At 51.0% G+C, this 27,977-nt stretch overlaps 3 protein-coding genes and 1 pseudogene across 19 annotated transcripts; 2 read left to right on the top strand and 2 right to left on the bottom strand.

The window, feature by feature from the left end:
• The first annotated feature begins 24 nt into the window (after positions 1-24).
• Positions 25-6,431, top strand: LOC147127094 (uncharacterized). 8 transcript variants are annotated; one of them, XM_086020602.1, is made up of 10 exons: positions 25-113; positions 1,136-1,194; positions 1,488-1,579; positions 1,649-1,755; positions 2,023-3,083; positions 3,338-3,497; positions 3,588-3,766; positions 3,841-3,933; positions 4,019-4,144; positions 4,482-6,431. In XM_086020602.1, the coding sequence occupies exons 3-10, from the start codon at positions 1,490-1,492 to the stop codon at positions 4,889-4,891; spliced, it is 2,226 nt and encodes a 741-aa protein (XP_085876728.1). In that variant the 5' UTR covers positions 25-113; positions 1,136-1,194; positions 1,488-1,489; the 3' UTR covers positions 4,892-6,431. The 8 variants fall into 8 exon arrangements, with proteins under 8 accessions (XP_085876728.1, XP_085876722.1, XP_085876729.1 ...); XM_086020603.1 differs by having other exon boundaries at positions 38-113; positions 1,136-1,202; XM_086020596.1 differs by having other exon boundaries at positions 1,488-1,755.
• Positions 6,432-6,507: 76 nt separating this feature from the next.
• On the bottom strand, positions 6,508-10,573 carry LOC147127093 (uncharacterized). Its single transcript, XM_086020618.1, has 6 exons — positions 10,334-10,573; positions 8,783-9,097; positions 8,408-8,683; positions 8,019-8,309; positions 7,133-7,219; positions 6,508-6,988 (listed from the first exon to the last, which is right to left on the bottom strand). The coding sequence occupies exons 1-6, from the start codon at positions 10,401-10,403 to the stop codon at positions 6,924-6,926; spliced, it is 1,104 nt and encodes a 367-aa protein (XP_085876744.1). The 5' UTR covers positions 10,404-10,573; the 3' UTR covers positions 6,508-6,923.
• On the top strand, positions 7,533-27,938 carry LOC147127091 (gamma-aminobutyric acid receptor subunit rho-3-like). Of its 9 annotated transcripts, none has more exons than XM_086020607.1 (15): positions 7,533-7,661; positions 7,779-7,909; positions 8,008-9,116; positions 12,729-12,772; positions 16,263-16,355; positions 20,286-20,813; positions 21,535-21,647; positions 24,860-24,895; positions 25,204-25,427; positions 25,577-25,659; positions 25,772-25,909; positions 26,184-26,336; positions 26,714-26,775; positions 26,874-27,005; positions 27,167-27,938. In XM_086020607.1, the coding sequence occupies exons 6-15, from the start codon at positions 20,677-20,679 to the stop codon at positions 27,529-27,531; spliced, it is 1,443 nt and encodes a 480-aa protein (XP_085876733.1). In that variant the 5' UTR covers positions 7,533-7,661; positions 7,779-7,909; positions 8,008-9,116; positions 12,729-12,772; positions 16,263-16,355; positions 20,286-20,676; the 3' UTR covers positions 27,532-27,938. The 9 variants fall into 9 exon arrangements, with proteins under 9 accessions (XP_085876733.1, XP_085876731.1, XP_085876730.1 ...); XM_086020605.1 differs by having other exon boundaries at positions 7,779-7,931; positions 20,380-20,813; XM_086020604.1 differs by having other exon boundaries at positions 7,779-7,931.
• Positions 11,925-19,063, bottom strand: LOC147127092 (CD276 antigen-like; annotated as a pseudogene). The gene is made up of 8 exons (XR_015084236.1): positions 18,956-19,063; positions 17,147-17,290; positions 14,384-14,681; positions 13,599-13,883; positions 13,176-13,503; positions 12,967-13,074; positions 12,816-12,884; positions 11,925-12,118 (listed from the first exon to the last, which is right to left on the bottom strand). The product of XR_015084236.1 is annotated as a CD276 antigen-like (transcript).
• Positions 27,939-27,977: the final 39 nt, after the last annotated feature.

The following is a 27,977-nucleotide window of genomic DNA, read 5'->3' as shown; positions in this document are numbered from 1 at the left end:
TTCCGATTCCAATTCAAAAATCACAAGCGGTGCATCTCGAGTGAGCGCCACCTCAGTCTCGCGAGATCTCGAGCAATCCCGAGATAACGGCCGCGGAGCACCGATATTGCAAGGTACAGCACTTTCCTGCTTTTATTGACTTTGACTTGGTTTAAAAATGGAGCATTCCAGCTGAGTAATTGTGACCACAAATGGTACGTTTGCACGATTTGTTTCCGAATTGTGCATTTGCTGCAATTTGGGCCAACTTATGTGGCCACCGCCGGGGCGATCGGTGAATCCTTCGAAATAAGAGCACAATGTTGTCCGCGCCTTTTGGTCCCGTGTGAGCTGGCTTAGGTTCAGCGTCTCCTCTCGAGCAGCCCGAACAGACAAGCGGGCGGCAGCACCTCTTCGGAACCGGCGTGTTGGCAAGGTTATGTGCTGGGAAGTGGACACGGCGCCCCGCATAGCACGCGGCGCTATCTTTTTGAAGGCGAGCAACGACACGGCTATTAGCATTAGCATTAGCATTGGGCGAAGGCCTACTCAGGAAACGGGAGGAAGCTTTTATTTTCCAAAACTTCTTCTTATTAGCCGACAGCTAGTGCTCACCACCCGGCTTCTCTCCGGAGCAGTATGCCTTGGTACTTCTTTGGCAGTTATGAATGTTAAATCAATGTCGACTAAAATAAAACTCAACTTGAAAACCTTAACCCGGGTTTGAAATGCTAAACTTGGCTTGGAAATTGAAGTCTGGCTTGAAACCCTACTTCTACACCCTGACTCTAGCTTGAAACCTTACTTAGGCACCCTAACCCTGACGTGAAACCTGCTATTGAAACCCCTTCTTTGTCTTCAAACCCTACTTAAACACCTTAACCCTAGCTGAAGCTCTAACCTTGGGTCAAACTGGAAACCCAACTTCGATCTTAACCCTGGCTTGAAGCTCTTTGTTGAAACGCACACCAAAAAAAAAAAATCCCAATATTGGGTGAACCCTTACATAGAAAGCCTAAACCTGCTGTAAAACAAACCCTGTCCCCGACTTTGAAACCAAAACCCCGATTTGAAACCCCAACACACCAACTTGAGACCATAGATTGAAACCCCAAACCCCGTTTAAAACCCTAACTCTTGCTGCTATTTGTTGCAGATCACAAGTGACATTAACAGAGGACTCAACGTCTCAGCATTACTGGCACACCGCTGACAGTAAGAAGGTCTTCACAGTCTTCCACACTCCGGATACACTTGCTTAGTAACTTTTTTAAAATGTAGTTTCCCCCCCTCCTGCACACTTTAAAAACATTGAAATTGACTAAAGCACACTTCCTAACATATTCCTTACAGACTGTTCTCACTCCTTCACTCACACAGTTCACCAAATAAGAGGCCGAGCGTAACGTGAAATTTTGCTAGCTCTGTGCTAACATACAATGTGGAACGCCATAGACTGGCTAAAAGATGTGACAGAGTAGGTGTAATTCATGTCGACTCTCTTGTAGCGATGGCTCACGGCGCCAATCATGGCAAGCTGCTCCTGCAGCGCCTGCATCAGCAGCGGGAAATGGACTTCTTGTGCGACGTCACCATCATGGTGAGAGACGTGGAGTTCCGGGCTCACCGAAACATCCTGGCGGCGTTCAGCAAGTACTTCTCCTCCCAGGCTGAGAAGGACCAGGATGTCACCACGTTGGACCCAGACAAAGTCAGCCGCTACGCCCTGGAGAAGCTGCTGGAGTTTGTCTACACGGGACAGATGAACCTCAGCAGGTAGACTGTCTCCTCGTCATCCATCCAATGGTTTTCCACAAGCTTGAAATTGTTGAGTGTTTTTTTTCCCCAGCTATAACTGTACCAATTTCCACAGAGAATGAATGAATCGATTTTCCTTTGCAATGTCAATTAGAAGCGCTTCCTCTTAGAGATAAGACTTGCATCAATGTCCCAATTCATAGACCTGGCTGTACTCAAGTAGAGTCACAAAGTATTTGTACGTGGTCACTATCCACCACTGATTGTTAACGTCGTCACTTTCAGCACCAGACAATCTGCTGTCCGCCGAGCCGCAATCTTCCTGGGAATGTCCGATGCCACAAAGTATCTGGAAGGAATCGCTCACTCGTCCGAGGCCAGCGAGGCGTCCCACTCAGAGTTGGACAAAGAGGCGGGACTCTCTTCGCTCAGTCCCGGCTCTCCGGGCAGTCCTCGCTCCCCGCTCTCTCTGTCCATTGTCTCTGTGACGGGTGCGTGGGGGGATGAGGGTCAGGAAGGCCAGGTGGGCGAGGAAGCTCAGCTAGGCGAGGAAGGCCAGGGAGGCGAGGAAGGCCAGGGAGGCGAGGAAGGCCAGGGAGGCGAGGAAGGCCAGGGAGGCGAGGAAGGCCAGGGAGGCGAGGAAGGCCAGGGAGGCGAGGAAGGCCAGGGAGACGAGGAAGGCCAGGGAGGTCCGGATGGAGTGGAAGGTGAGGATGGCCAGGGAGGTCAGGATGTCCAGGAAGGCCCTGAAGCTCAGGAGAACGAAGCCGCCGGTTTAGATGAGGAAGGAGGCGTTGTGAGCGGCGGTCCGGCGGAGCCCAGCAACTCGACACTCGACGCCCCCAAACCCGCAGCCCACAGGGGGAGGGGCCGTGGCCGAGGCAGGGGCCGGGGCAGAGGAAGAGGAGGAATAAGCCAGGTTAAGACCGAAGAAGACGTCCTTGAGGATTCCGACACCAGCGTGAAGGATTTCGGGGACACGTCGGCCGACTGGAGCCCCTCGCTGGACGAACCGCCCGCCAAGAGGCACCGCATCGGGGAGGTGCGGCGGGGGCGCGGCCGAGGCCGGGGGAGGGGTCGAGGGAGGGGCCGCCCCAGGAGCAAAATGGAGGGCGACGACGACGATAGCGGCGAGGAAGCGGCGGAGGATGCGGAGCGCAACCCCTCAAACGTCTCGGAAGAGAGCGCGCGGTCCTGCATCGAGTGCAACAGAACCTTCAAAGACTTGTGCAGCCTGCGGCGGCACGAGCAGATCCACGCCGGCCTCAAGCCCTTCATCTGCATCTTCTGCTCCAAAACCTTCCGACAGGCCACGCAGCTCAAAACTCACCTGCGCACGCACACAGGTAAGCGGCAGGGAAAGAATAAGGACGCTCAAAGTCCAGATAGTGATTTAAAAAAGCCTTTTCACACTGCACTTAGCAGGGCGCCAAAGCCATTCATTGCGCAGGTGGCGAGGGGCGGGCGCCGCCAGATGGAGCGTTGCTGAGCGCCTTGAATTCCATAATGTTGTATTCCAAAACGGCAACCTCGCTCGTTTGAGTTGTCAGCGTGAGGCCATGTTGACACGGCACGCTGACGCCGCGCGTGTTTGCCGCAGGCGAGAAGCCCTTCAGCTGCAACGACTGCGACAAGTGCTTTGCTCAGAAGTGTCAGCTGGTGGCCCACCGCCGCATGCACCACGGCGAGGAGAAGCCGTACACGTGCGACCGCTGCGGCTTCAAGTTCGCCACCTCCTCCAACTACAAGATCCACGTCAGGTGGGGCCACCGCACGCACGCGGTTTACAATCCATTTGGACACGTGTGTGAACAGGATCCGCCTAAATGTCTACGGTTGCCCCCGTGCAGGCTGCACAGCGGCGAAAAGCCCTACGTGTGCGACGTGTGCGGCCAGGCCTTCGCTCAGTCCAGCACGCTGACCTACCACAAGCGGCGGCACACGGGCGAGAAGCCGTACCAGTGCGACCTGTGCGGCATGTCCTTCTCCGTCTCGTCCTCGCTCATCGCGCACGCGCGCAAGCACACGGGTAAGGCAGCCGAGCGGGCGGGCGCCTCGCCGCTCCAGCGCGTCCTCCTTTGACCGCCTGGCGTGTGCGTCCAGGCGAGACGCCGTACAAGTGCTCCCAGCCGCAGTGCGAGAGCAGCTTCGTCACCTCGTCCGAACTGAAGAAGCACATGCGGCGACTTCACCCCGGTGAGCTCGGCGCCGGTCGCGTCCTTTGTCAACGTTGGCGCCTCGCTCACTTTCTGCTGCTCGTTTGTGCGCGTGCCGACTTCAGACGGCAGCAACGGCGTGCAGTGCCTGCTGTGCGGCAATCGCTTCGCCAGCGTGAAGAACATGATCAAGCACCAGGAGAAGGCGCACGCCGACGAAGTGCGACAGCACAAAGAGAGAGCGCGGGCAGGTGAGCCAACGCTCCCTTCATTTATTTGGAGAGCACTTTCAAAAAAAACAACGTAAGTTGCCTGCGCATTGATTTCTGCCAGCTCGTCCTTTTATTTATTACAACACTCACGCCGCGCCGCGTGAGATCTTTAAAAAGGAGTTTGAGAAGAGGATGTGAAATGGGCAAGTCTCAAAGGCACCTTGTGGGGAGATCGACTCTTAGTTTTACCTCAGGTGCGGAATTAGTATTTGCACTTTTGCCAGACGCTTTTAGAAATGTGGAGTCGAGAGCGCGACAACGTGTTTGCCCCCTTTGCTTCCCAGCGCCATGTTGATGACGTTGCGCTTTTTCGCAGTCGTCCTACTGGCGTCCAGCCACCCCATCGCCTTCGTGCAGAGCAAATTGAGCAAAGACGGCAAAAGTCTGGGCTCCATCCCCGAAGGCGAGCCGAGCGAGCCGGAGCCGGCCACGCCTCGGGCCGGCGAAGATGGCGACGGCGCCGATGGCGGCGGCCACCCGTCGGACGGCGCCGGCGGCCTGGGCGACGCCCTGCGGCAGCTGAAGGTGGAGCCCAGCCACACGGCCATCTCCCAAGCGCAGCCGCCGGCCTTCGAGGCGGACCCCGTGTCCACCATCAACTCTGAAACGCTGCACGCGCTGGTGGAGCAGCTGAGGCCGCCGCCCTCGCCGGCGCAGAGCCTGGAGCAGATCGTCATCATCCGCACGGTGGACAACATGGAACAAAACGCGCCGCCGCCGCAGTGACGGCCTTTTGTTGGCGTCGTATGGAACGCCGCTGAAGCGTTTCTTCCGTATCCTTGAGAGACAATTGAGGCTCCGCGTCGCCCTTTGACTTCTGTATACTACTAGTGCCACTATTAGTACACAATGAAAACTTACTAGTGCTGCACTAGAATCACTACAAGGCCCAACTAGTAGGCATGGGTCACGCACTAGTAGCCTTCTGCATCTTACTAGTAGCACCCAAATGCCCGCTCGTGCCTCACTAGTAACGTGTTGTTGCCTTGCCAGAGTCGCCCCTGCTAGAAAGGTTCTGCAGTCGTGGAAGAAGTGTCGCTAGTAAGACACTCATTCTACTCAGGCACCCTGGTCATTTTACTAGTGCACTGCGTCGTCTTACTAGTGATGAGCGAGAGTGTACCGCTGGAGTACACGGGCCTTGAGTTGGATGTCAAGGAGATGGAATAAAAGGAGTATTTACTCTTTGATATCCAGCGCCAGGTCCATGTACTAGTGCACTCTTTGGCATGGCTACCAGGACTAATTTGGCAAATCGGTAGGACAACAATAAGTTACAGAAGCGAACCACACGCTCGTTGACAACTGCCTGCTACTTGTACCGCTAATGTCGTTGTAGAATTCTACTCGTCTATCTAGTGCATCTATTTGACATCTCACGCAAGGATCGGGAACCTTGAATACTTGATATATATTTTTTACATGTATGTATTTAATAAAACAAACTAGTATACTGCAAATTAATGACTTGTTACAGAGAACACGGCTTTTTATTTCGTGTGGTTGTAGCTTACTTAAAGAAGAAAAAAAGTTGATGTCCTCCTCGTAGTCATGAAATTAAAGCTCAATTGAAATGATCCACGTGCAGCAAACCAAAAATGCCGTCGTCATCTGCGTCGCGTCGTCATTTTATTGCGTGTGGCACATACTGTCAACCGTTTTTAGGAGAATTTGTGTTGAGCGTAGCACTCTACTTTGTTTTCTTCCCAAACCTTTCTCGGATTTATCCATCACTCACCGACCGGCGCTCAATCATGTTGAATTGAGGCTGCCGTTTTCAAAACAACTGCAATCACTTCTGAAGAAATACTTTTCCCAAAGTCACCCAGAGCCACGGCAGTCGGATGCAAGAGCCGCACAATCCTGCCGCTTGTGTGCAGAAGTGGGCGGAGACGCCCCGCCCCGCTACTAATTCCACACAGTCGGGTGGTCGCGAGGACAAAACGTGTACTAGTACACAGACCTGAAGCTGTGTATGAAATCACATTGTGTGTGTGTGTGTGACAAGCGTGTTGCTTTGAAAACATCTTGACCCGAAGCCAAACCTTGCGCTCCCGTTAGAACATTTGTGACGTGATGATGTCGTGCTTCTTCACCTTTTGCACACGCCAAAATGTGCGTGTTTGTTTTTCTTCTTTATTTTTTTTTTCCTATTTGTTTTTGATGAACGTGTTGACGTATGTACAGGACTACTCATTACACTTGTGACTGGATAAAAACATTACCATGCAATAAAAAAAAAAAAAAAAAAAGCAATTGAACACAACTTGTTTGTCTTTGAATTGGATTGGCCTCCGTAGCGCATTTCCTTGTTTGTCTCCTCGGCATTGACCTTTGACAAATCCTATCAAACATTTTATTGCAGTTTGGTACACTCATACAAGAAAAATGAAGATTGACTCACTGGTTACCCCAACGAAGCGTGCACACATGCGCTACATGTTTTAATCAATGCAGCTTTTTTCTTTTTTTTAAAGCAACAAAAGAGGCAGCAGGACGATTTCACATTTTGGTTGGAAGACAGCATAAGCCGCATTTCTTCATGACGGGGCCTACTTCTCTGTCCAAAAGTCAGCTGGGTTGGATCCCAGCTCACTGTCGAGCCCCAGTTGGCCGTCCGGTGAGAATGTTTTGTTTTTGTAGTAGAGATACAGGTCCTGTATCTGATGGGCGGCCGGCCCAGGCCTTAACCCCGCCCCCCTGCTCACCTTTTCCTCTTTCTGCTCTTTGGCTAACAGTTACGAAGGATGACTTAAGATTACTGCATTGGAATTTCCTCGTCTCGATTGTCGTTAATCTCCACTGGCGCTTCACGTTGTCGTCCTGACAATGACAGCCAAGCAAACACATCTTCAGCATATCTCAAAGTGGACAATTGTGAATATGTCTTGCAATGCTGACATAACGGGCAAAGTCTTCGTTGTCACTCACTCTTATCTAATGAATGTCTGATATTGATCCACCTACTTGTGTGCCTGGTGAACAAATAGATGCCCCCCACCGTTGCCACGCATCCGATCACGCCAATCACAATGCCGGCCACCCTGGGACCAACTGCAACAGAGCGTCGCAGTTGATTGGTTAGTCTCGACGGCAGAAAGAACACACAATTTCACGCTGATTCAGGAGCACTTATTACAAGTTCAACCGTGCCACGACTACACGGTCAGCACTTGCTCAAAAGTGTGCAAATTGCGCATTTTAAAATGAGTTGAATTCAACGTTCTGAGTGTGGGATGAACAGTAATTTTTGCCCGTTTATAAAACACCGCCCGGGCCCACTCAAAAGGTTCTATATTTTATTTTTGTAAAATGACAAGTTGCCTAATTTGTATCGGACCTATATAAGAAGTTCTGTAACGTAAAGAGTTTTAGTCAGGAGATAAGTAGGAACCAATGCAGGCAGGTGAAGGCAGCGCAGGGGTCCTCACAGGTCCTAGTCAGAAAATGCCTTCAGTGAGACTGGCGTGCTCATGCCGTGTCTCGTCTGTTGAAGGTGAGCGATAATTAATTACTAAAGAGCTTCGTGTACGTTTTAGTCGTCCGTTTTTGTTTAAAATAGTCAGAAAACGCCTTCAGTGAAACTGGCGTGGTCGTGTCTCGTCTGTTGCAGTGCAATGTGGCCCAAATAAAGACAGCGAAATTTCACTCTCAACTCAAGTGTCTTCATCCAACCCCAAGTGCTACATGTGCATCATCTTGAGAGGCGTTCCAGCCTGCTTTCTCCGGTTCCATAAGAAAAACGTGATACAACTATTTTTAAAAAGTGAATGGCATATGGCAGCGTTTACTGTCCGCATTTGTGTTGTTTGGTGACGTCACGTATCCGCCTCCCCGTGTAGTCGGAGCTCACCGTCCTCCGTGCTCGTCACCCTCAGGAGGACGTGGATTTGGCGCGTGTGCGTGACGTTGCTCATCACACAGGTGTACACTCCGCTCTGCTGAGCCGTAAGGTCCCGCAGGTCGAGGGCGCCCGCCCCGGACACGCCCTCCACGTGCTTCCGCCATTCGTCCGCCACGTGGAGTTTGTGGCCGTGGCCCTTGCTGGCGATGGCGTGACTGCGGTTGAACTCCCACACGAGGCTGATCGGGTGAGTCACCGGCGCGCAATCGATGCTCGTTTTGGCGTCGGAAACGTTCACGGCTGCAAGGAGGCAACAATGAATGTGCGTTGAACACGGATCCAATTCACTGAAAGAGAAGAATGGCCCCACCCTAAGGTGTGGCGAAGGAACGTCTCACCCGTTTTCCCCCATGTGACTCTGCGGCTGCTGTTGGAGCCGCTGACGTTACAGACGTATTCCACGCCAGGGCGGGCGTCAGCCGGGAGGCGGAGCCAGCCGCTGACGTCGTAAAGCTGCGTCGCCGGCGCTCGCTGCACCCGGCTGCCGTTGACCAGGCCGCGAGGCAGCGCCGGCTCCGTGGACAAGCGCAGTTCAGGACGCGGGAAGATTCCGTCGGAGCTGCAGACCAGCTGCTGCTCGTCCGCTTGATGAAATTGGATTCTGGTGACAGGAGCTGCAAACAAACGGTGAGAAAACAATGTCCGGCTAAGCGCCTCGGCTGATGATCCGTACCTGGATGACGGACAGACAGTCGGGCGCTTTGTCGAGTCACCTTCTACGTGGAGGTTGATGAAGGAATCCCGGGTGCCCATGAGGGTTCCCACGTAGCACTTGTAGCTCCCTTCATCCGCGACAAGCACGTTCTTCAGCAGCAGGGAAGCGTTCCCTTTGCCGATGTTCTCCTTGAACAGCGACGTGCGGCCCCTGAAGCGCTCGTCCTGGTTATCCAGCCGATCGGCCTCGTGGTAGAAGGAGTGAACCTGGGCCTCCGGCAGGTGGATCCAGTGGATGACCACGTCGTCGCCCGTGGAGAAGTTGGCCTCCAGGAGGCAGCTGGCGTTCCAGCGACACCAGACCTCGCTCACGTCTGCAAAACATCCCCACGAGTAAGTCGGACTCAAATCGCCTCATAGCCACAATTCAGTCGCATCAACTTCCGCTTGAATCTGGAATCCAATCAAATGGAATCCGCCGCAGGGAAATCAGATTGACTTCAAGATGAAATCGGATTCATCCTACAGTCAAATTCAGTGTCATCCGCAATGAAATCATCTTGGATCCAGAATCACATTGTATCAGATTTAAATTCAGACTGAATCCCAAATTGAATCCAGAATGAAATGATATCAAATCAGCAATGATGTCAGATTGATGCAACAGCGAAATGAGATTGAAGAGAGATGAAAAAATAAAATCACATTTGCAGTTGAATGCAGTTTAGTGAAATCAGGTTGAACATCACTTTTTTTTATGGATTTCTTTTTGAGAGCCCAAATTTGAATTACAGCACCACTTGAGTGAAGTGCAAAATATTTAGTTTTATTTGAACAATTAGGCTACTGGAATGCCTTTCAACCGCTCACGAGGAGCTGCTGTAAGCCACAACTCACACGCGGACTAAAAGGCCATGTTCCCGATGTCACTCGCTAGGCCACACCCCTTAAAGGCACAGTTCCAATGCAGCAATCCTATGCTATGAGCTGATATTAAAAAAAAAAGATATTTCTCTTTTATTGTTTCTTTATACAACACTGCGCTGTTTTTACTTATTAAAAACAACAAAACGCTGTTTTGACAGTTTAATGGCGGCTTGGTCACATGATGAATGAAACGGTTAAGGCAACACCGTAAACATGCTGCAATCTATCTTCGGAAATCATCATTTACGGATCGTTGATTGAGGAACTGATTTTAAAATGAGACCAAAGTACAATAAGGGCAGAGCTGATCAAAGCAAAGAGCGTGATTTTTTTTTTTTTTCCTTCCAGAAAGTTTAAAGTTCAGCCCCTTGTTAACTTCAACCGCTCTGAAGCCGCACCAGCGGACAAAAATGAAAGCGCTCAAGTGGAGCGACTGCATTCAGTTAAAAAAAAAAAGTATTCAAACTCGCTACTCAAGTAGAAGCACTGATTCAGGTCCTTGACTCATATAAAAGAAATTCTTGTTGTTGCCTTAGTGACATTTATCACATGAAACCTCATGTTAATTTTTTTGCCAGAAAAAATCGACTCCAAAAGATTTGTTCATTGTTACTTCCCAACACTGAAGAATGAGCACAAAAAAACAGAAAGGGGGGTGGGGGATTACTCCAGGTTGTCTTTACCTCCATTGACCAAATGTCCCAGCAAGTGGACCACCGCCATCAAGCCCGCCGCAGCCGTCTTCGTCTTCATCCCCCTCGCCTTCTTAGGCCTCGCTCACTGGCGTCAACGCTAGGCAACGTCTCCACCAGCATTCCAATCCATGTGGTCAACTCGGGTGAAGGGCGAGCGCGGCTCAAAGTCAAATTCGACACCAAGCGAAAGGCCGCTCGGCACCGTGTGTGTGTGTGTGTGTGTGTGTGTGTGTGTGTGTGTGTGTGTGTGTGTGTGCGCGCGCATGGAGAGCCAACCCTCCAACACACCCGCGCACTCACATATTGCGTTATCACCACGTAGGAATACTTAACATACTTTCTCCAACTCACACAGGCTTTCTTTGTTAAGCTGGCTCACTGGCTCAAGACTTGGCAACATCAGGCAACAACATATGCATTATGCTGCTCCATTGAAAATATAGACTCATTTCCAAATCTTTACACTTTATTATAGTCAATATTTCCCTTTTCCAGCTTCTGGAATTTAATGTGGCTCTCACAAAAGGGAGGGGAGGCCGCCCCTCCAATCTTTGTCAATATTTTCACTGCCCCAACGCAACGCGGCAGCCGTTCATGTGGAAACTGCTGGCAACAAAAGTGAAAATGTCCAACCCCAACAAGGTGCGGATATTTGGACCGTGGATCACAAACGGGGCTTTCGTTTTGGAGACCTGCTCGACTAACTTGTCAGCTTTAGCCTCATTTGTTTAGCAAGGTCGCCTTGGAGACGCGTCTGCGTCATCGCGCTGCCCCCTGGCCCAGTTTCCACGGGCAGATGTTGACTTTTGTGGCTCCCTCGATGGGGGGGGGGGGGGGGGGGGGTTGTTGTTGTTGTTGTCGTCGTCGTCGTCGTTGTTGAACGGCCATGTTGGCGAGCGAAAACATGATCACGCGTTGGGACGTCAGCATAACATTCCAACAAGCCTGCACCCTGCCTACATTCCACAAAAAAGACATCTGATTGCATTCTTTTCTCTCTCTCTCTCTCTCTCTCTCTCTCTCTCTCTCTCTCTCTCATCTCTCTCTCTCTCCTCTCTCTCTCTCTCCTCCTCTCTCTCTCTTCTCTCTCTCTCTCTCTCTCCTCTCGTCTCTCTCTCTCTCTCTCTCTCTCTCTCTCTCTCTCTCTCTCTCTCTCTCTCTCTCTCTCTCTCTCTCTCTCTCTCTCTCTCTCTCTCTCTCTCTCTCTCTCTCTCTCTCTCTCTCTCTCTCTTTCTTTTCCCCCCCCCCCCCCCTTCTATCTCCCCCTCTATCTCCAGGGAGCTTAACGCCCAATTTCAGAAGGTTTGTTTCGATCCAAGAAAGTTTCCAGATTTCTGTCCCACTTCCAATCTCTCGTTCGCAACTTGCCGATGCCAACCGGAGCTCGACGGCCACCTCCCCTCTGAGAACCGGTTCGAAGCCTCGCCCGAAGCGGAGTTCCCTGAGGCATGGACGTGCAATTGTCACCCGTTGCGGATTCTGACCTTTGCTCCGCGTGGGAGAGCAGACAGCTGTGCAATGAGTAGTGAAACATTCGCTCGCTCAAAAAGTTAACAGAAGGTGGAATAAAGTTCGCCAGTAAAGCTTGATCGTTACATTTCAAAAGAAAGCCCAACATCCCCACATTTTTGTGACAATACATAATAAAAAATGTCTTTCAAAAATCACAGTTCAGTGTGCGCGCGCGTCGGGTGAGGTCAGGAGAGGCCCGACTGTCCGTTGCTGCCCCGGCGGGCGAACGATTGCTGTTCTCGCTTGCGCCCTCCTCCGCCTCTGAAAAGGACACCCAACACAATACCGAAAACCATAAGTGGCAAATCTCGTTTCACAGAAATTTGATAAATGAGGAGATATGAAAAGACACTCATGCAGTGCAGTTTGCGTTCTTGAAATTGTTCTTCATATCAAAAAGCCAACGTTTTTCAATGAGTCATCGCTTTAAAAGTAACATTGATTATGCTAACTTGAATCTCTCAAGGGGAGATTATATTTCATACAAATTCTGTTGAAAGCTTCTAAGCGGTTCAGAAAATGTATACAAATATAAATGTTTACATTGTGTTTGTTTCATTTCCGTCGAATGTTATTTTTGGGCTAAATTGAATCCAACAAAGACCAATTGAAATGAAGATGAAATGTTACTACTGCCAAGTTCATTTCATTGTATTTTAGTGTACTAAACCTGGAAATGAGGATCGAAAGTGGGTATTCCTTCGAAATACATTTCATTGGAATTTAGTGAGCCAATGAAAACCGTCTTTTACTCGTGCTATCAAACAGCTGAAATGAAGGATATAATAATTGAGTACTTTTGGTATTGCATAAAAAATCCGTGGTCAATAATTGAAGCAGCAACGTTTTCCCCTCGTGTGTCTTTTCACAGGGTCGTCGTCGTTGCAAGCCAGGACAGCACGATGGCGCCACAGTGTGAGTCTTTCCATCCTCTACTCTGCCCCGCGTTCTGTCGCACCTTTGACTGAGTTCAGCTCCGTCGCCTCCTCGGGGTCACGTGATGAAGATTTCTCGGTGTTCCCTGACACTGCACGCACGCACGCACGCACGCACACACGCAGATTATTGTGCAGGTCACTCACGTGCACGCGCGCCCGCAACGCTCTCACCTCGCAGCTTCAGGTAGACCAACATGCCCGCCAGTGCCACCACCGTCAAAGCCACCACCAGGCCCACAATCCACCAGTAGGACGCCTGCGGCGAGGTGCTCCGATTGGCTGCGCACACACACGCAGGCACGCACGCAGGCACGCACGCACGCACTGTCGGTTTTCCGGGAGCTCTTTTGTGCAAGTTATGCCTCCCGCCCGGCGCTCACCAGTGGGGGAGCGTATGGCGACGTCGGAGCGCTCCGTGTGCGTGTTGTACGGCATGGAGAAGACGCAGCTGTAGGTGGCCCTCGTGCCGGGCGCGCTCGGGGTCCATCAGGCGCAGCGAGCCGTCCCCGAACGGGACCCGGAAGCCGTCCAGCTCCACGTGGCGGTCCCACGCCGACGCCGAGGCGCTGTGCCCCGAGCGGCTGTCGTAGGTCAGGATATGCGACGGGTCCTCGCCGTTGGAGAAGCTCCAGCGGAGGGTGGGGCTGTTCAGGTAGGGCGGGGCGAAGCAGGGGATGGTCAAATCCCGACCCTCGCTTCCTGTTATGGCTGCCGGGGGGGGGGGGGGGGAGCAGAATGACGGGACGATGGCCAAATGGCAAACGTTCAAGTTTCGTCTTCATCCCGTCCAGATCGGCTCTTACCTCTCTCCCGCAACGAGGACGTCCACGCGGGCCCGCCGTAGGACGTGGTGACTTTGCAAATGTAGATGAGGTCCGGCTGGCCTGTCAGAAGCTTCAGCCTGCTGTCGGCCGTGTACAGGCCCCGCTTGTCGGCCAGCATGCGCGTGATCGGCCGCAGGTCCTCGAAGGTGGGCGGCTCCGTGGCCCAGGCGACCCGGGGCGGCGGGAACACGTCCCGCACGCTGCACTTCATCTCCTCGTAACCGCTCAGCCGCGAAAGCTCCAGCGAAAGGCCTCGGATGGGCGCTGCGCGCACAGAGGTCAAGCTCGGTCATAGGGAAAAAGTAAAAAGTAGCAGGAAGTAGGTCAAAGTAGTACATATATCACATGTCAAAACCACCTTGATTTATGACCCCTCCAAAAAATGTTTGACCCCCACAGGTTTATTTGTGAGCCCTCATGCAATAAATAAACTGTCCAAAGGGGTAGTATGATTAATAAACTACAAAAGAACATCTGGAAGCAATTGCAAAAACAAATACACACCTAATTTGGGACCCTTTCATAAATCATGGTCCTTGATTGATTCATTTATGACCCTTTGCTAATTTATGACACCAGTAAAAAAGGGCCAAAGACCAAAGCTCTAGAATGATTTATAACAGCCAAGAACAAAAAACAGCGCACCTGTAAACTGTAAAAGAATATATGCAAGAAGAATCGGCAATAAAAATGTATGACCCTTCAAAGATTTATGACACCATCACACGCAACAAAGTAAACAAACGGTCAAACTTGAAACGTACCCTCCACTTTCAAGACGACCTTGGCGCTGTGTTCCCCCAGGGACGTGCGCACGTGACACCGGTACGTGCCGCGGTCCTTCAAGCCCACCTCCCTGAGCACCAGGGTGGCGTTGCCCCCGGCGATCATGGGCGGGGACCATGGCGGCCCGCCCGGCCAGCGGCAGACTCTCGCCGCGCGTCTCGCCGTAACTCAGCATCACGGCGTCCTGCCGGAACCAGCGCACGCTCTGGTTGGGGGCGGGGGAGAACATGCACGGGAGGTGGCACTCCTCTGACACCAAACACGTGACCGTTTCATCTGGAACAGGAACAGGAGCTTTTGCCAGAGTGGATATCGAAAGGCAAGATTACAAGTGAAGTGTCTCTCTCTGGCCGCCAGAGGGAGCCATTAGCGAGTGCCTGCTTCCAAAAGCACTTGAACTGAACTTCAGTATATGACAATAGAACTTGAAACCGTGACAATAGACAATAAAAGCTACGAGAGAATGTCAAGCAAAAAATGTTTTTATAAGGTGTTATTAATTCAAACCAAAGTCACTCACACACTGCGCAAGTACGTGTCGCTGCATGTGAGGGGCCGCAGTCAGCCGGGTTGCCTGTTTACCACTTGATTACTTTCATCTTCCATTTGTAAGTTTGGATATTTATCTCACTCAATAAACACCAAAAAGTGCATCGGCAGGGCGGTCGCCTGATTAGCACGTCCGCCTCACAGCTCAGAGGTCGTGGGTTCGATCCCGGCCTCCCTGTGTGGAGTTTGCATGTCCTCGCCTGGGTTTTCTCCGGGTTCTTCGGTTTCCTCCCACATTCCAAAAACATGCGTGCTAGGTTGATTGGACACTCTAAATTGCCGCTCGGTGTGATTGTGAGTGCGGACGTTTGTCTCTGTGTGCCCTCCGATTGGCTGGCAACCAATTCAGGGTGTCCCCCGCCTACTGCCCGAAGACAGCAGGGATGGGCTCCAGCACGCCCCGCGACCCTTGTGAGGAGAAGCGCTATAGATGACGGATGGATGGAAGTGCATCGGCTGTCCTCGCCCACCTGGGAGGACTTGCGATTGGAAAAACTCGTAGCTTGGGGCACTCTTCAGTCGCGTTGCGCTGATTTGACGCCGTACTGACGCATTGACGCGTGTGTCACTTCCTCTTTGGGCCGTGACGAGGTTTGTTGGCCACGTCAAAGGAGGAAGTGGAGCTCATCCTCATACTTTCTACTTTGTATTGTGTCTGCCAAGTGGAGGCGTCGCAGGCGTGCGTGTGACCCCTGCAGGTGCACGCGATGTGTGTTTATGTTCCTCCGCGAGTCTCCCGGCCTGGCGCGACTCTCCTCGGGCTATCCGCCGGCTCCCTCGCTAGCAGACGGGACGGACGTTCTCGTCATTCCTTGGCTGAAGTCGAGAGACGGTAGCAAAGCAGCCAGCGGAGTTGCTGGGCTGACTCATCGCAAATGCCCGAAAACTCCCTGATGTGCTCACTTGCTATTTAGGAGAAAAGGTGTCGCAAACATTCTGGTTTCAGAGGGGAAAAACTTCCATCGTGATCGTAAACATATCAAGGACTTAATCATAAAAAAGAAAAATATTGTTGGATTTGGAAAACTGGTGTAAATGTTCAATTAAAAAAAAAAAGTTGCTTATTTTTGAGAAAGCAAACATAAAGAAGTTGCATTTTGTCAAGATAAAAAGTCACAATCTCATCCTAGTCGTGAGAAAAGTCGCATCCAAATAATTTTGAGTCCTATTTTTCCTCCATCAATTCGTAATGTCAATCAATCGTGCACTGTAATCGAACGCATTGTAAATGTATCGGAACACACAATAATTGAGAGCATAAAAAAGTATAGAAAACCCAGCAAATGTCTTTTCGCTTTTGTATTTTAGGATTGAGCCTTGAAGAGGCGGGGCTTGGCAAGGTGGCGCGCCAGTCTGCGTATGAGTGCCCGGGCGTGAGCTGTGGCCTACAGCAGCTATTGTGTGAGTCTTTCTCATTGTCTTCCTATGTGTTACTGTAAAAAGCCACCACGAAAAAATGTGCCAAATTGTTGAAAAGGTCATAGCGGTTTTTTGGGTTTTTTTTTATTTTTTTTTATTGGCCCATGGCGAAGGTCGGGAGGAGTCATTTTGAATGTTGCTCCTCCTGCGTGAAGGAATGCACTTTTTCAAAAAGATGTATTGCAAATGCTATGGCTGGTGGAGCCCTCAGGCATCCGAATTTGCCAAGCACGGCGGCCGAGGAAACAAATCCAGTCGGGTACATCAGACGTCAGAATGCGACCTGCAATCAGTCTGCCGCCGAGTTCAACGGTCAGCAAAGAGCCCCGCAGCACATTTCTGCCCCGCCACTTACTCGCTGCCGACTTGTCTTGACAGGCCAAAGATGCCTGGTTGTGACATTTGTAGCTTAGCGCACCGGCTAATTTCCAGCTAAGCGCCAAGACGTCATGTGAATGAAGCAACGGACATGGGAAAAAATTGGAGGTATACAGTTGATATTATTTCCCTTGATTTGCCTCGAAGCGCAACCACTGCGTTGCTGAATAGGCAAAATGTCGTAATGGTTTTTGTTTCTGGCATTTCAAAAATGCTGACAAAGGATCCTTTCTCTGGCTTTTTTGTACAAGACCCAAAAACCACGTCAGGGTTTTGCAAAGCTTGTGAAGTTGTAGCCAGATACGTGATCCAATGGAGTCACTCAGTCAGTCTTCCCTTCAAAGCCAAGCCCCTGGGGGGGTTTGCCCTGGGACAAAGACGTGTTTGTGTCTCACCTGGCGTCTTGTCCTGCGCGGCGCTGATCCGGAGCAGGAAGCAGGCCCAGATGCAAATGAACGCCGACATGCTTTTTGGCCCCAAAGTCCGGCAGCCTTCAGTCCATGATGTGGTCCTGCAGCTTTTTCTTTGGATCCGCGCGGCTTTGGCATCGCGCACACGCACGCACGCACGCACGCACGCACACACAGGAAAAGGGAGCAGAAAGGCATCGTTACAAAGCGGTCGGGGCCCATGCGGACACAGGAAGGCGGCGAACGTGACGGAGCATGTGCTGCTCGTCGGGGAGGAGGCAACTTTTGATCCCCGAGGATTTGGCCTGCCCGCGCCTCCTTTTCATCACCTCCAGAGAAAGAATCCAAAGTCATTCGGGTCCTTCTCGGGAATGTTTTTTCTAGGACGTGTGTCGTGCTTTGTTTGGCGCGGCTTTCTTGGCGCGTGCGCTGACGACCTGACGAGTGAGGCGATAGAAGGCAAGGGCTCGTCACGCTCTCACTCAAAGGCAGATAAAGGGCGCTGATCCGCGCCTGATAAAGGCGCAGCGATTACAAAAACAAAAAAGGGTCGGTCAACTTTGCGCTGACACGATCAGGAGCCGCAGCTCTTCAAATTGAACGACCTCGGCACCCGTGCGTCAGGCTTGTTGTGGAAAAGGCCGCACGCACGCACGCACGCACGCAGTCAGCCCATCGGTGGAATCGGTGGCCGGCGCATGATATTAAGAAGCACTTTATTATTAACCGCTTTATCAGCGGCTTGACCGCTGACTTGTGATCCAAACATAGCGCTGCAAGATATGAATCACAATTAGTTTGGTCAGAGTTGAAATTCACGATTATACAAACCATCATTTACTTTTCGGTACAAATGAAGAAAATGTTGAAACCTAACAAATAATAAGAACAAACAGAATTGATAACACTTGTTGTTATAAAACAAAAAAAGGTGCAAACGATCATTTGGAATGATGATGCTAATTTTGTAATTGTGAGCGGGGCTGCGCAGTTCATCGAAATTCAAGAACAATCACGATTATTACGCTCAAGAACAAATGTGGCATCATCGTAAAAAACGATGATCATGCATTTATATCCAACCCACTATGTTTGTTTACACAAGGAAATCATACTTGAATTTATACATTTGCACCTTTTTTTATTTTATAATAACTCATTTGATCCATTTTGTTTGGTCCAAAAGGAACCTAGTGTTTCAAATTAATTCATTTGTCCGTATTTTTTGACGCTAAAACATGTCCTTGTTTTGTACCAAAAAATAAACGATGTCCGAATAATCGTCATTTAAATGAGTACCAAAATAATCGCGCAGATTTTTTTTCTTTCACAATCGAGCAGCCCTGTTGTGTTGCGTAATAATTGCAACGGAATTCCGATGAATCGCAAAGCCCGACCCGATGTCGGTGAGTCGGTGTGAGATGTCAGGAACAAGACGGAGGTCTATACTTTAAGGAGTGACTTTTCACAAAGTCTGCGTGATCTCCCATCCACTCAGTATGTCTGAGAGGTGCATGGGAGATGCGTCTGAGTCAGTGTGAAACATTGCGTGAGAAGCGCGACCGCCAAACTTGATGTGAGGAGCGAGCCATCGTCAGCGAGCACGCGTGAGAGAAGCCAGACGTCGGCATGCGCAAGAACGAAGGCGCGCGGTCGTCTCCGAGATGTGAGAGGAGTGACACATCAAAAGACGGGGAAAAGTGACATCAATACATGTGAGGTGTGAAATGCAATGTGAGAAGAAGAGAAAATTGTGTCCCAATTGGAGGAGCGAGGAAGTCGGGGCGCACTTACGCTGACTTGAGGCCAAGAGGACGACGGAGTGAGTGAGTGAGCCCCGCGAGCGCCCGAGCATGACTGGATCAACAGGTTATTTAGAGAATAGACGCTGGCCTCTCACGCGCTCCGACTGTGTGTCTCGCCGGGCATGGGCGGAGTTTGCTCGGACGCGCGCGCGCGCGCACGCATCCGCGCGCGGCTCTTTGCTGAAATGTCAGAGGGCTTTGTTGCCAAAGGGCAGCTTGCAGCTTGCACTTCATGCACTTGAATTGATTCATTCATCAGGAATGATCTTAAATTGGTTAATTATTCATTAAGGAAAGCAATAATTGCCCGGGCTATTATTGAATGAATAGGAGCAACAATACTAAATGCTTGAAAAAAAGTGTGAGGGGAATGTAATAATATGAGAATGGAAATGCTCAGGGTGCCTTCAACAACGAAGCTATGCGCACCCAATCGAGGCGATGCTGTGCTGCCACGGCAACCATAGAAGCACGATTGCGCAATCGCAAGCATCAACGCGGCATGGCGTTATAAGATAGCATCATTAAATCCCCCCCCAAAATAGCCCACCACACAAATTGGGTAGACATGTTCTTCATGACAGGACTCACACAAACGGAAGGCGGCCATTTTGGTTTGGAGGGAGAATTTGGGGCTTCTTTTTCGATTGAAATTCCAACAAGAGATTTCAGTTTATCGGAAGCACCTTTAGCAGGCGCATGGGTCACGTTGCGCTTGGGAGGATTTCTCAATCAAAAGGCTGACTTATTGTGTTGTTGCTCAAGTGCCAGCAGCAACGTGCCTCGTTTTTGCTGCCCCAAGAGGACAAACGCCTGCAACTGCAACCTGCGTTTGGAAACGACATCCAGATGTGCGCCGCGGTCCACATTTCCAAATTGAAAATGTGGATTATCTGCATCACATCCCACCTACTGATACACTGACTGTGCCAAAGTGTGTGCGTGCGTGCGTGCGTGCGTGCGTGCGTGCGTGCGTGCGTGCGTGCGTGCGTGGTTTGGATGATGACTTTCCAGAAGTGTCATTTCAGGTGTGAGATGAGGCTGGATTAGGCGCAGTTGGGCCGGATTAGCGGCACCATGCACTTGATTGCACCTTCCAGCTTTTTCATCCTTTTGTTTGGCCGCCTCCCCGCGCACACACCTGGCGGACACACTCGAGTCATTAGTCCACGCGCACACTCGTCGGCACAAGAACTCCTTTCCACACGTTTTTGTCTGCGTGGACACGCACGCACCCAAGGGGAACTTGCAATCCCAACAGGTGCCGCCTTTTTCACGGAGCTGCGAGAAAATCCTGATTGAGTGTTTGTGGGTTGCAGAAAGATTGCTGTGTCCGAGGATAAGAGGATTAGTGCGGAATTAGTGGCATTCCTCTATCGCCGGGAGAAATGGATTCATATCGATTTTAATCAGAGAGAGAGAGAGAGAGAGAGAGAGAGCAACGATGAAGCAAGCAGGCGTCCGCGCGTCCGTCGGGCAGGCAGACGACGACGACGACGACGACTGATGTGAGCCTGGAAGGCAAAGCTTCCCGGACATGAAGGATGCCGCGGGAATAACTCGAAGAAGAAGAAGAAGGAGGAGAGGAGGGCCGAGTTCCCGGGATGCTTCTGCGAGCGAGATGATTGACGCCAGCGTCCGCACTCAGTGCACTTAGTGGACCGAGTCTGGGTGTCCCGGGCGGGCGGTGCGGGGGCGATGCTGTGAAACATGAAGGTGGACCTGCTGACCTGCCTGACCGTGGCCGTCGCCAGCCTGGTCGCCATGGTGACCGGCGGACGCAGCTCCGGACGCAGGAGGCACAAGGAGGTCTTCCTCGGGGAAAACAGCAAGTTCAAGTTTGGCGGGTGAGGCTCCATGCTAACGCGCGCGCTAGCTCTCAGCGGGGCATTTGGACAATTGCTCAAAGCGCAAACATCTTTTTTTCAAGAATGCGTTCCCAGCAGGCCCACTCGTTGAAACGCGGCGTTCTGATTCATTTTGCGTTTGTGGAATATACATTAAGCGGCAAAATGCACTCGTTTTTAGCCATTTCAGGGGGCGGCCATTTTGTCACTTCTGTCGACTGAAAATGGCATCACAACTGCTCGCAACGACCAATCGCGGCTGAGCTGTTTTCTGAATCTCAGCCGCGATTGGTCGTTGTGAGCACTTGTGATGTCATTTTCAGTCGACAGAAGCCAAAATGGCCGCCCCGGAGATGGCTAAAAACGAGTGGATTAACACTTATTCCACAAACGCATTCATCAGAATGCCCTGTTTCAACTAGTGGGCTTGCATAGAACATATTCTTGAGAAAAAAAATGTTTGCGTTGACTTCCCTTGAACTGTCAAGAAAAACAAAGCCTCATTTTGATTTCGCCTCAATTTGCCATGCTAATCAATAGAATTTCACTTGTAGAGAAGAATCGGGATCTTTTGATCTAATGTTGACCACATGTTATCATTCGCCAAGAGCGACCAAATGGTTGGACAATTAGTAGTCTGATATAATCTGATGTTCTTCAGGAACGTTTGAGGAATTCTTTCATCGTGGTGTGTGTGTGTGTGTGTGTTTTCTTTGCACAGACGCATTGACTACAAATTGAAGAAGCAGGACAGCACCAAAACCCTGCTGATCAAAACCGAACAGCTGCTGAGGATCGAGGAGCACGACTTTGCCATGAGACCCGGCTTTGGAGGTCACGCACACGCACGCGCACGCGCAGGCCTTCAATGTAGCGCCACGTTGTTCCACTGAAGCACTGAGGTCAAGTGGAAGAGATGTTAGCGTGAAAAAGAGGCGGAGAAGGTCCCCAACTATCATGAGATCCAGTCGCAGTGGTTCTACAGGCTTGTAATGGGCGTGACAGCCATGCTCACTTCTTTTAGCCCATCAATGGTGTTTTGCATTATGTTAGTCGGAAGCTAATGGACTTTGCTTGGACAAAAGCACATGGTTTGCTTTGACAGTGAGAGTGGGAACAGGCGCTAAGAAATGCTTTCAAAAAGCATTTTTGGGAAACAATTTCACGTGTTTTAAGCACGCGGGAGGGCAAGAACAACTTTTGGATTTGTCGACATGGATGTCGATGATGGTGACGACGTCCAGGGTGGCGCCTGTGACGCCGCAAAGACGGCAAACGGCGCCGGGTCCGATGACGCGCCGAAGGGCACCGGGGCGACTGCGCCAATCGCAAATCGCTCAACAGATGACCCAGATACGACAGTTGTGTGTGCGTGCGCTCGCTCACGCCGACAGGATTGCGTGTGCTTGCGCGTGTGTTATTGTAATATAATGAGCGTGTGCTGCTATTATGCCAGTTGGGGGTGGGGGCCGCTTGGGGGGCGGGCGAAGGGGGTCATGTGCAGTAATCTGGATTATATTCCTGGTCTGGAGCAGATGGAAACAAAGTATTGTCTGAAATGTCCCACGCACGATGACGCCGAGTGACGTTTTGGTCACTCAGGGCGTCTCGGCGAGGGAAAAAAAAAAAAAAAAAATCTTTGATGAGGCAAATCCGAGTTTGAAAACAAACAAAGAAAGATCTTCTAAATCTCGATCTTCCTTTTCACCGCCCTCGCCGATGACGAGTGGTCATTTCGATACAAAGTGCGCACACACTTTTTGCTCAGATGTGTGACAAAAGCACTCACTTCCTGAAGCCACACCCAGGATTTGTGTGTCTGTGTGTGTTGTTATCGTTTGACGTACTCGATTTGTGAATGTGCCTGTTTGTGTTTTTGTGTGCGTCTAACTCAGGACAATGATACACCAATGCCTGTGTGTGCGTGCGTGTGCGTGGGCGTGCTGCGTACGTCGGTTGAAGTGCGTTCGCGTTTTGAGTGTCCTTAGGTATAATTGTGGTGCGTTTGTGCTAGCGCGTGTGCGTGCATGCCACAGAAAACAAATGAGTCCGCCACCTCCGCTCTGTCCCGGGGACACTCCGTTCTCACGCACGCACGCACGCCCACAAAAGAAATCGCTGTCACCCCAGGGGACCTCGTGTCAGCGCCTGAAGGCCTCACGAGTGTTGAATTTTGAAGAGGCAGCGCACACACAGCTGAAATGTCGATTCCTAGGATGAGTAAAGTGATCGAGTGCACCGTTTGTTGAGTCAGTATAGATTGTGTAGGAGTGAGACTCCGCCCCATGTTTCCCTGGCAGCGTCTTCTGCCGATGCAAAGCGTCGCATGAAGCACTCCAAAGGGGAAGAGAAAAAAGCGCTAGCACATGTCTTTTAGTCAAGTTGAAAAAGATAATCGGCCAGCCCGCTCTTTCTCTGTGTCGGTCGTGCTAGCGCAGCCGCTCCAGCGCTTGATTACTAGCACGCGCGCATGTCTGACGCTGGCGCGGGATTTCGTTGCTCGGCTGTAATTGCCATCCGCGGTCCTTATGATTATCATCTCCTTCTGTACTCTCACATTCCTCCCGGGGGCCACCCGACACCACTAAGACTGCCGGAATTCTTAAGTCGCGTTGGCACTGAAATCCCCGAAATCACAAATCGGCCCATTAATGGAGAAAATATTTCATGAATAAAATAATGAAGATTGCCAGCAGAAATGCTTTACAATAACTGTCCGGGAGTATTTTTTCAAAGTTGACAACAAAGGCCATTTTTTTTACCGATTTTAAAGGAGCTCATATTAATCGGTTTTGTGGTCATGTGACTCGGCATTCACGCACCTTTGACGTTCGACAGTTCTTATTGTTGAGTCTCGTCGGCGTCGGCTTTCGGTCCGTGCGACTGGGTTGACGCGGAGGTCGCAGCCGCCATCAGTCAAGTTATCGCGACTGTCCAGATCCCATCGCCGATCCATCGTCGTCGTCATCATCCTCATTCTTGTCCGTCGTCAGAGGCAAGTCGCATGTTGGCCTCCATGCGTCATTTAGCCGCGCGCATTCGCAAAGTGCCACATTTGACTGATGGACATGTTTGTGTGCGCGTGCGTGCGAGCTTCATGTCTGTGGTCATGCGACGCGGGAGTTCACTCTGCGGTCGTCACGTCGAGCCTGTATCGGTTTTGTTCCCTTCCGATGCTTTGAAAAATGCTCCGACGCTCACGCGCCGATAGCGCTTCCTCCCCATGACATAAACCTTATTGGCAGGTGGTTAACACCAACATGTCCGATGATGCGTGTACTTTGGATAACACGGTGATGCTCATCTCGGCATTGAAAAATGCCACTTGCCACTCAACGGCAGCGCGAACGCTCGTCTCTCAGCGCTTGGAACAAATCGCCGCCGCTTGAGTTGATGCCATGTCAGCACTCAAGGCCTCGGGAGAGTTGAACTACAAAGGAGCAGCTTTGCGCACGCAACCACACACGCCGGTTTTGGGTGTGTGACGTGGGAAAAGAGCGCATGAGTCACCCGCCCGCTCACTCTTTCCCGGCACGGGCATGGGTTGTCGTGGCGACGGCCTCTGCGGGAGCTTTGCCGAGCTTCATTAGGTAAAGTGGTTATTGAGCTGCTGTCACGCTGACGCTCAGGTGGAACCAACACACGCTTTCGCACACAATGGAACACGCACACACACACACACAAAAGCACCAGCAGGCCGAGGTCAGCCGGCGACCCAACCACCGGCGTATCCTAGACAGCCCGCAGACGTGGTCAAAAAAAAAGCTTGCTCATTGCGACGTTGTCGCGGGCGCACCTGCGTACGTGACCACGGCAGAACAAACACCTTGCGGACTTTTGTCACCGTGACGGCAGCGGATGCTTTGTTTTGAGAAAGACATTTGGAAAATGGCGGTCAGAAAAAGTCAGTCTGGCTAACGTTGACAAAGATCGCGAAGGGGTGCCGATGTCTTTTGTGAGCATCCGGCCTCGTGCGTTTTGGCGCTGACGTGCTCGAACCTTTCCGCCCGGCAGGCGCGGCCATCCCCGTGGGCATCGACGTGCAGGTGGAGAGCATCGACAGCATCTCCGAAGTCAACATGGTCAGTCGCACACAAAGCTCGCGTTTTTTTCACCACAAAAGTGCCGTTTCCCATTTTGATCATTTCTTTTAAAAACACATTTTGAATAGACAGGTAAACAAAAGCTCATTTGTGTTTGTGAACAGATTTTTTTAAGATAATTTCCGTAGATTTGCGCTGAATTGAAAGGGAATGCGGGGTGATGCTTCAATCAAATCGGTTGTGTTCACTCCCGCAACGGCGCAAACGCCCATTTCTAACTGCGCCCGTCCGCGCAAATACCAAAAGGTAGAAATGTCAACATGGCGCCGACGCGGGCGTGTCCGCAGGACTTCACCATGACCTTGTACCTGCGCCACTACTGGAAGGACGAGCGGCTGGCCTTCCCGTCGCGCAACAACCAGAGCAGGACGTTCGACTCGCGGCTGGTCAAGAAGATCTGGGTGCCGGACGTCTTCTTTGCGCACTCCAAGCGCTCCTTCATCCACGACACCACCATGGAGAACATCATGCTACGCGTCTACCCCGACGGCAACATCCTCTACAGCGTCAGGTGATCACGTTTGCGGCCAAAAGAAAGAAGAAGAGGAGCTGGAAAAGCGGAGTTGCTGCCGGCGGAGTTGCTGCCGGCGGGTTGCCGCGGCGACGCCAGCAGAAAGGTCAGCCGGGGACAAGATGGATGAAGTTTTGTGTTGCTTTCAGGGTCACCGTCACGTCTTTGTGCTCCATGGACTTCAGCAGCTTCCCCCTGGACACGCAGAACTGCTCGCTGGAGCTGGAGAGCTGTGAGCCACGCACGCACGCACGCACATGCATTTTTTTTAGAAGTTGAAGCGTAGTCTTCGCCGGCGGTCAACGAAATGGGCTGACTGTGAACGCGCCGTGTGTTGCGGTCAGACGCGTACAACGAGAACGACCTGATGCTCTACTGGAAAAACGGCAACGACTCCCTGAGGACCGACGAGATCGTTTTGTCGCAGTTCTTCATCGAGCACTTTCACCCTTCCAGCGGCTTGGCCTTCTACAGCAGCACAGGTTTGGAGCTGTGCCTAATCAAGTGGCCACGTGACCCTTGAGCATTTTTTCCCCCTTGATATCCAGCTTCCATTGTTCACGACACGCAATTATAAGAGGGTGTGCACACTTTTGCAACCGCGCCATTTCACCTCCTTACTTTTCCACCCCCTCTGGAAAATATTTGGTTTCACTTGAGTTGTACATTTTATGGGTCACATTAAGAGTGGTGAAATCACAAAAAGCAGGCATTTGAATAGGGGTGTGTAGACTTTTGACACTGTGTGTGTGTCAGGTTGGTACAACCGGCTGTTCATCAACTTCATCCTGCGGCGGCACATCTTCTTCTTCATGCTGCAGACGTACTTCCCCACCATGCTGATGGTGGTCCTGTCCTGGGTCTCCTTCTGGATCGACCGCAGGGCCGTGCCGGCCCGCGTCTCTCTGGGTGCGCACGCACACGCGCACGCGCGACCTCTTGACCTTACAAAATTGTGCAATTTAAAAATAACGTAACTAGACAATTACTTAATACAACAAAACGTCCTGTTTGTGTAAAATTACATGTTCAATATTTTTTAATATTATTTACACAAAATAAATTAACTTTAAAAAAAATTTTTTTTTTTTACATCAAATAAATGCAAATGAATACCGAATGAATCAAGGCATTTTCACCATCCCATTTTCAGAGGCAAAAAACCCCAGCAGAATTCAACGCAAGCAATATAATATGTGATTGAATCGTGCTGCAATGTGGCCCAATACTTTTGTCCGTCCCATGTATGCCGAAGCGTGTTCTGACCTTCCCCGCGTCCCCTGCAGGTATGACCACCGTGCTGACCATGTCCACCATCATCACGGGAGTGTCGTCGTCCATGCCTCAGGTAGCGCCTGCGTTCACCGGCTGCGTTCTCCCACTGCCACTGAAGTCCAAGTACTCCTCACTGAAGTCCACGTACCGATTGAGCTGCGTTACTCGCAGGTGTCGTACGTGAAGGCGGTGGACATCTACCTGTGGACCAGCTTCCTCTTTGTCTTCCTGTCCGTAATCGAGTACGCGGCCGTCAACTACTGCACCACCCTGGAGGAGATGCGGAAGATGCACAGGGGGAAGGTCAGCAAACAGGACGGGGCGCCCTCTTGTGGACGAGCGCCCATTTACACATTTCAGCTCTTGTGAATTGGAAAAAAAAAAAGAAACAAGTGACCTTTTGACCCGAGCCGCCCGTCCCATTGCGGACAATGTTGGCTGACTTGCTTTTGCTGTCCTGCCAGCTGCCGTCCACCTTCAACGCCAGCCAGGCCATGGCCTTCGACGGCTGCTTCCACGACAACGACGTGGAGCTGACGGCGTTCCCCCGCGCCGCCCGCGGCCCGCCCTCCGAGTCCCCGGCGGCCGCCTCGCCGCAGCCGCAGCCCTCGGAGGGGACGCGCCTACGCCGGGGGCGCTCGTTGCGCCAGAACGTGGACCTCCTGGTGAGCAACAGCTACATGATCGACTCGTACTCCCGCCTGGCCTTCCCGCTCTCCTACCTCCTCTTCAACACCATCTACTGGAGCCTCTACTCCTGAGACACGTGCGTGGCATGTATGTTCCTCGGCCCGGTTTCTCGGCTGATAGTAGCCCTTTTCAAAAATAGGACTTTATGGCCCAAGTCTAAAGGGGAATTCTTCATTTAATGCTTTTTTTTTTTTTTTTTTGCATGTTTGTGTACTTGAGAATTCCCCTCTGTTGTCAAGGTAAACAAATACAGAGTCAAATATTCTGCCTGTAATTCACATCTTTCTAGTTGTAAGCATTACAGGAGCAAAAAAGAAGTTACATTATTTATTATGTATGTATTTTTAACTAATTGGCTGGTTAAAATGAAAAAAAAACCCAACTAATTTCATTAAAAAGTGTTGCCCACAAATGTTCATTTGTACTCATACAACAAACATTTTGAAAACAAACAGTTCCAAAGGTTTGAATACAAATGTACGATATAAATGAACTGTAACGTGTATGGTAAATAAAAACAAATAAAAGAATACTTTATTACTGTGACATTACTCGCAGTTGAGTGATTCTTTCTTGGTCCAGTAG

This window comes from Filicampus tigris, chromosome 21 (assembly GCF_054856515.1).
Source record: "Filicampus tigris isolate MCC_2025a chromosome 21, RoL_Ftig_1.0, whole genome shotgun sequence".
Taxonomy (NCBI): domain Eukaryota; kingdom Metazoa; phylum Chordata; class Actinopteri; order Syngnathiformes; family Syngnathidae; genus Filicampus; species Filicampus tigris.
Note: the sequence above shows the minus strand (reverse complement) of the source record. Positions and strands in the feature narration are given on the sequence as shown.

Coding starts and splice junctions, on each gene's coding strand:
- LOC147127094 (XM_086020596.1), top strand. CDS start 1,490: ATGGCTCACGGCGCCAATCATGGCAAGCTGCTCCTGCAGCGCCTGCAT. Junction 3,498..3,587: donor AACTACAAGATCCACGTCAG/GTGGGGCCACCG, acceptor GCCCCCGTGCAG/GCTGCACAGCGGCGAAAAGC. Junction 3,934..4,018: donor CATGCGGCGACTTCACCCCG/GTGAGCTCGGCG, acceptor TGCCGACTTCAG/ACGGCAGCAACGGCGTGCAG.
- LOC147127091 (XM_086020607.1), top strand. CDS start 20,677: ATGAAGGTGGACCTGCTGACCTGCCTGACCGTGGCCGTCGCCAGCCTG. Junction 26,337..26,713: donor GCCGGCCCGCGTCTCTCTGG/GTGCGCACGCAC, acceptor CGTCCCCTGCAG/GTATGACCACCGTGCTGACC. Junction 26,776..26,873: donor TGTCGTCGTCCATGCCTCAG/GTAGCGCCTGCG, acceptor CGTTACTCGCAG/GTGTCGTACGTGAAGGCGGT.
- LOC147127093 (XM_086020618.1), bottom strand. CDS start 10,403: ATGAAGACGAAGACGGCTGCGGCGGGCTTGATGGCGGTGGTCCACTTG. Junction 9,098..10,333: donor GGGACATTTGGTCAATGGAG/GTAAAGACAACC, acceptor GATGTTTTGCAG/ACGTGAGCGAGGTCTGGTGT. Junction 8,310..8,407: donor AGTCACATGGGGGAAAACGG/GTGAGACGTTCC, acceptor GCCTCCTTGCAG/CCGTGAACGTTTCCGACGCC.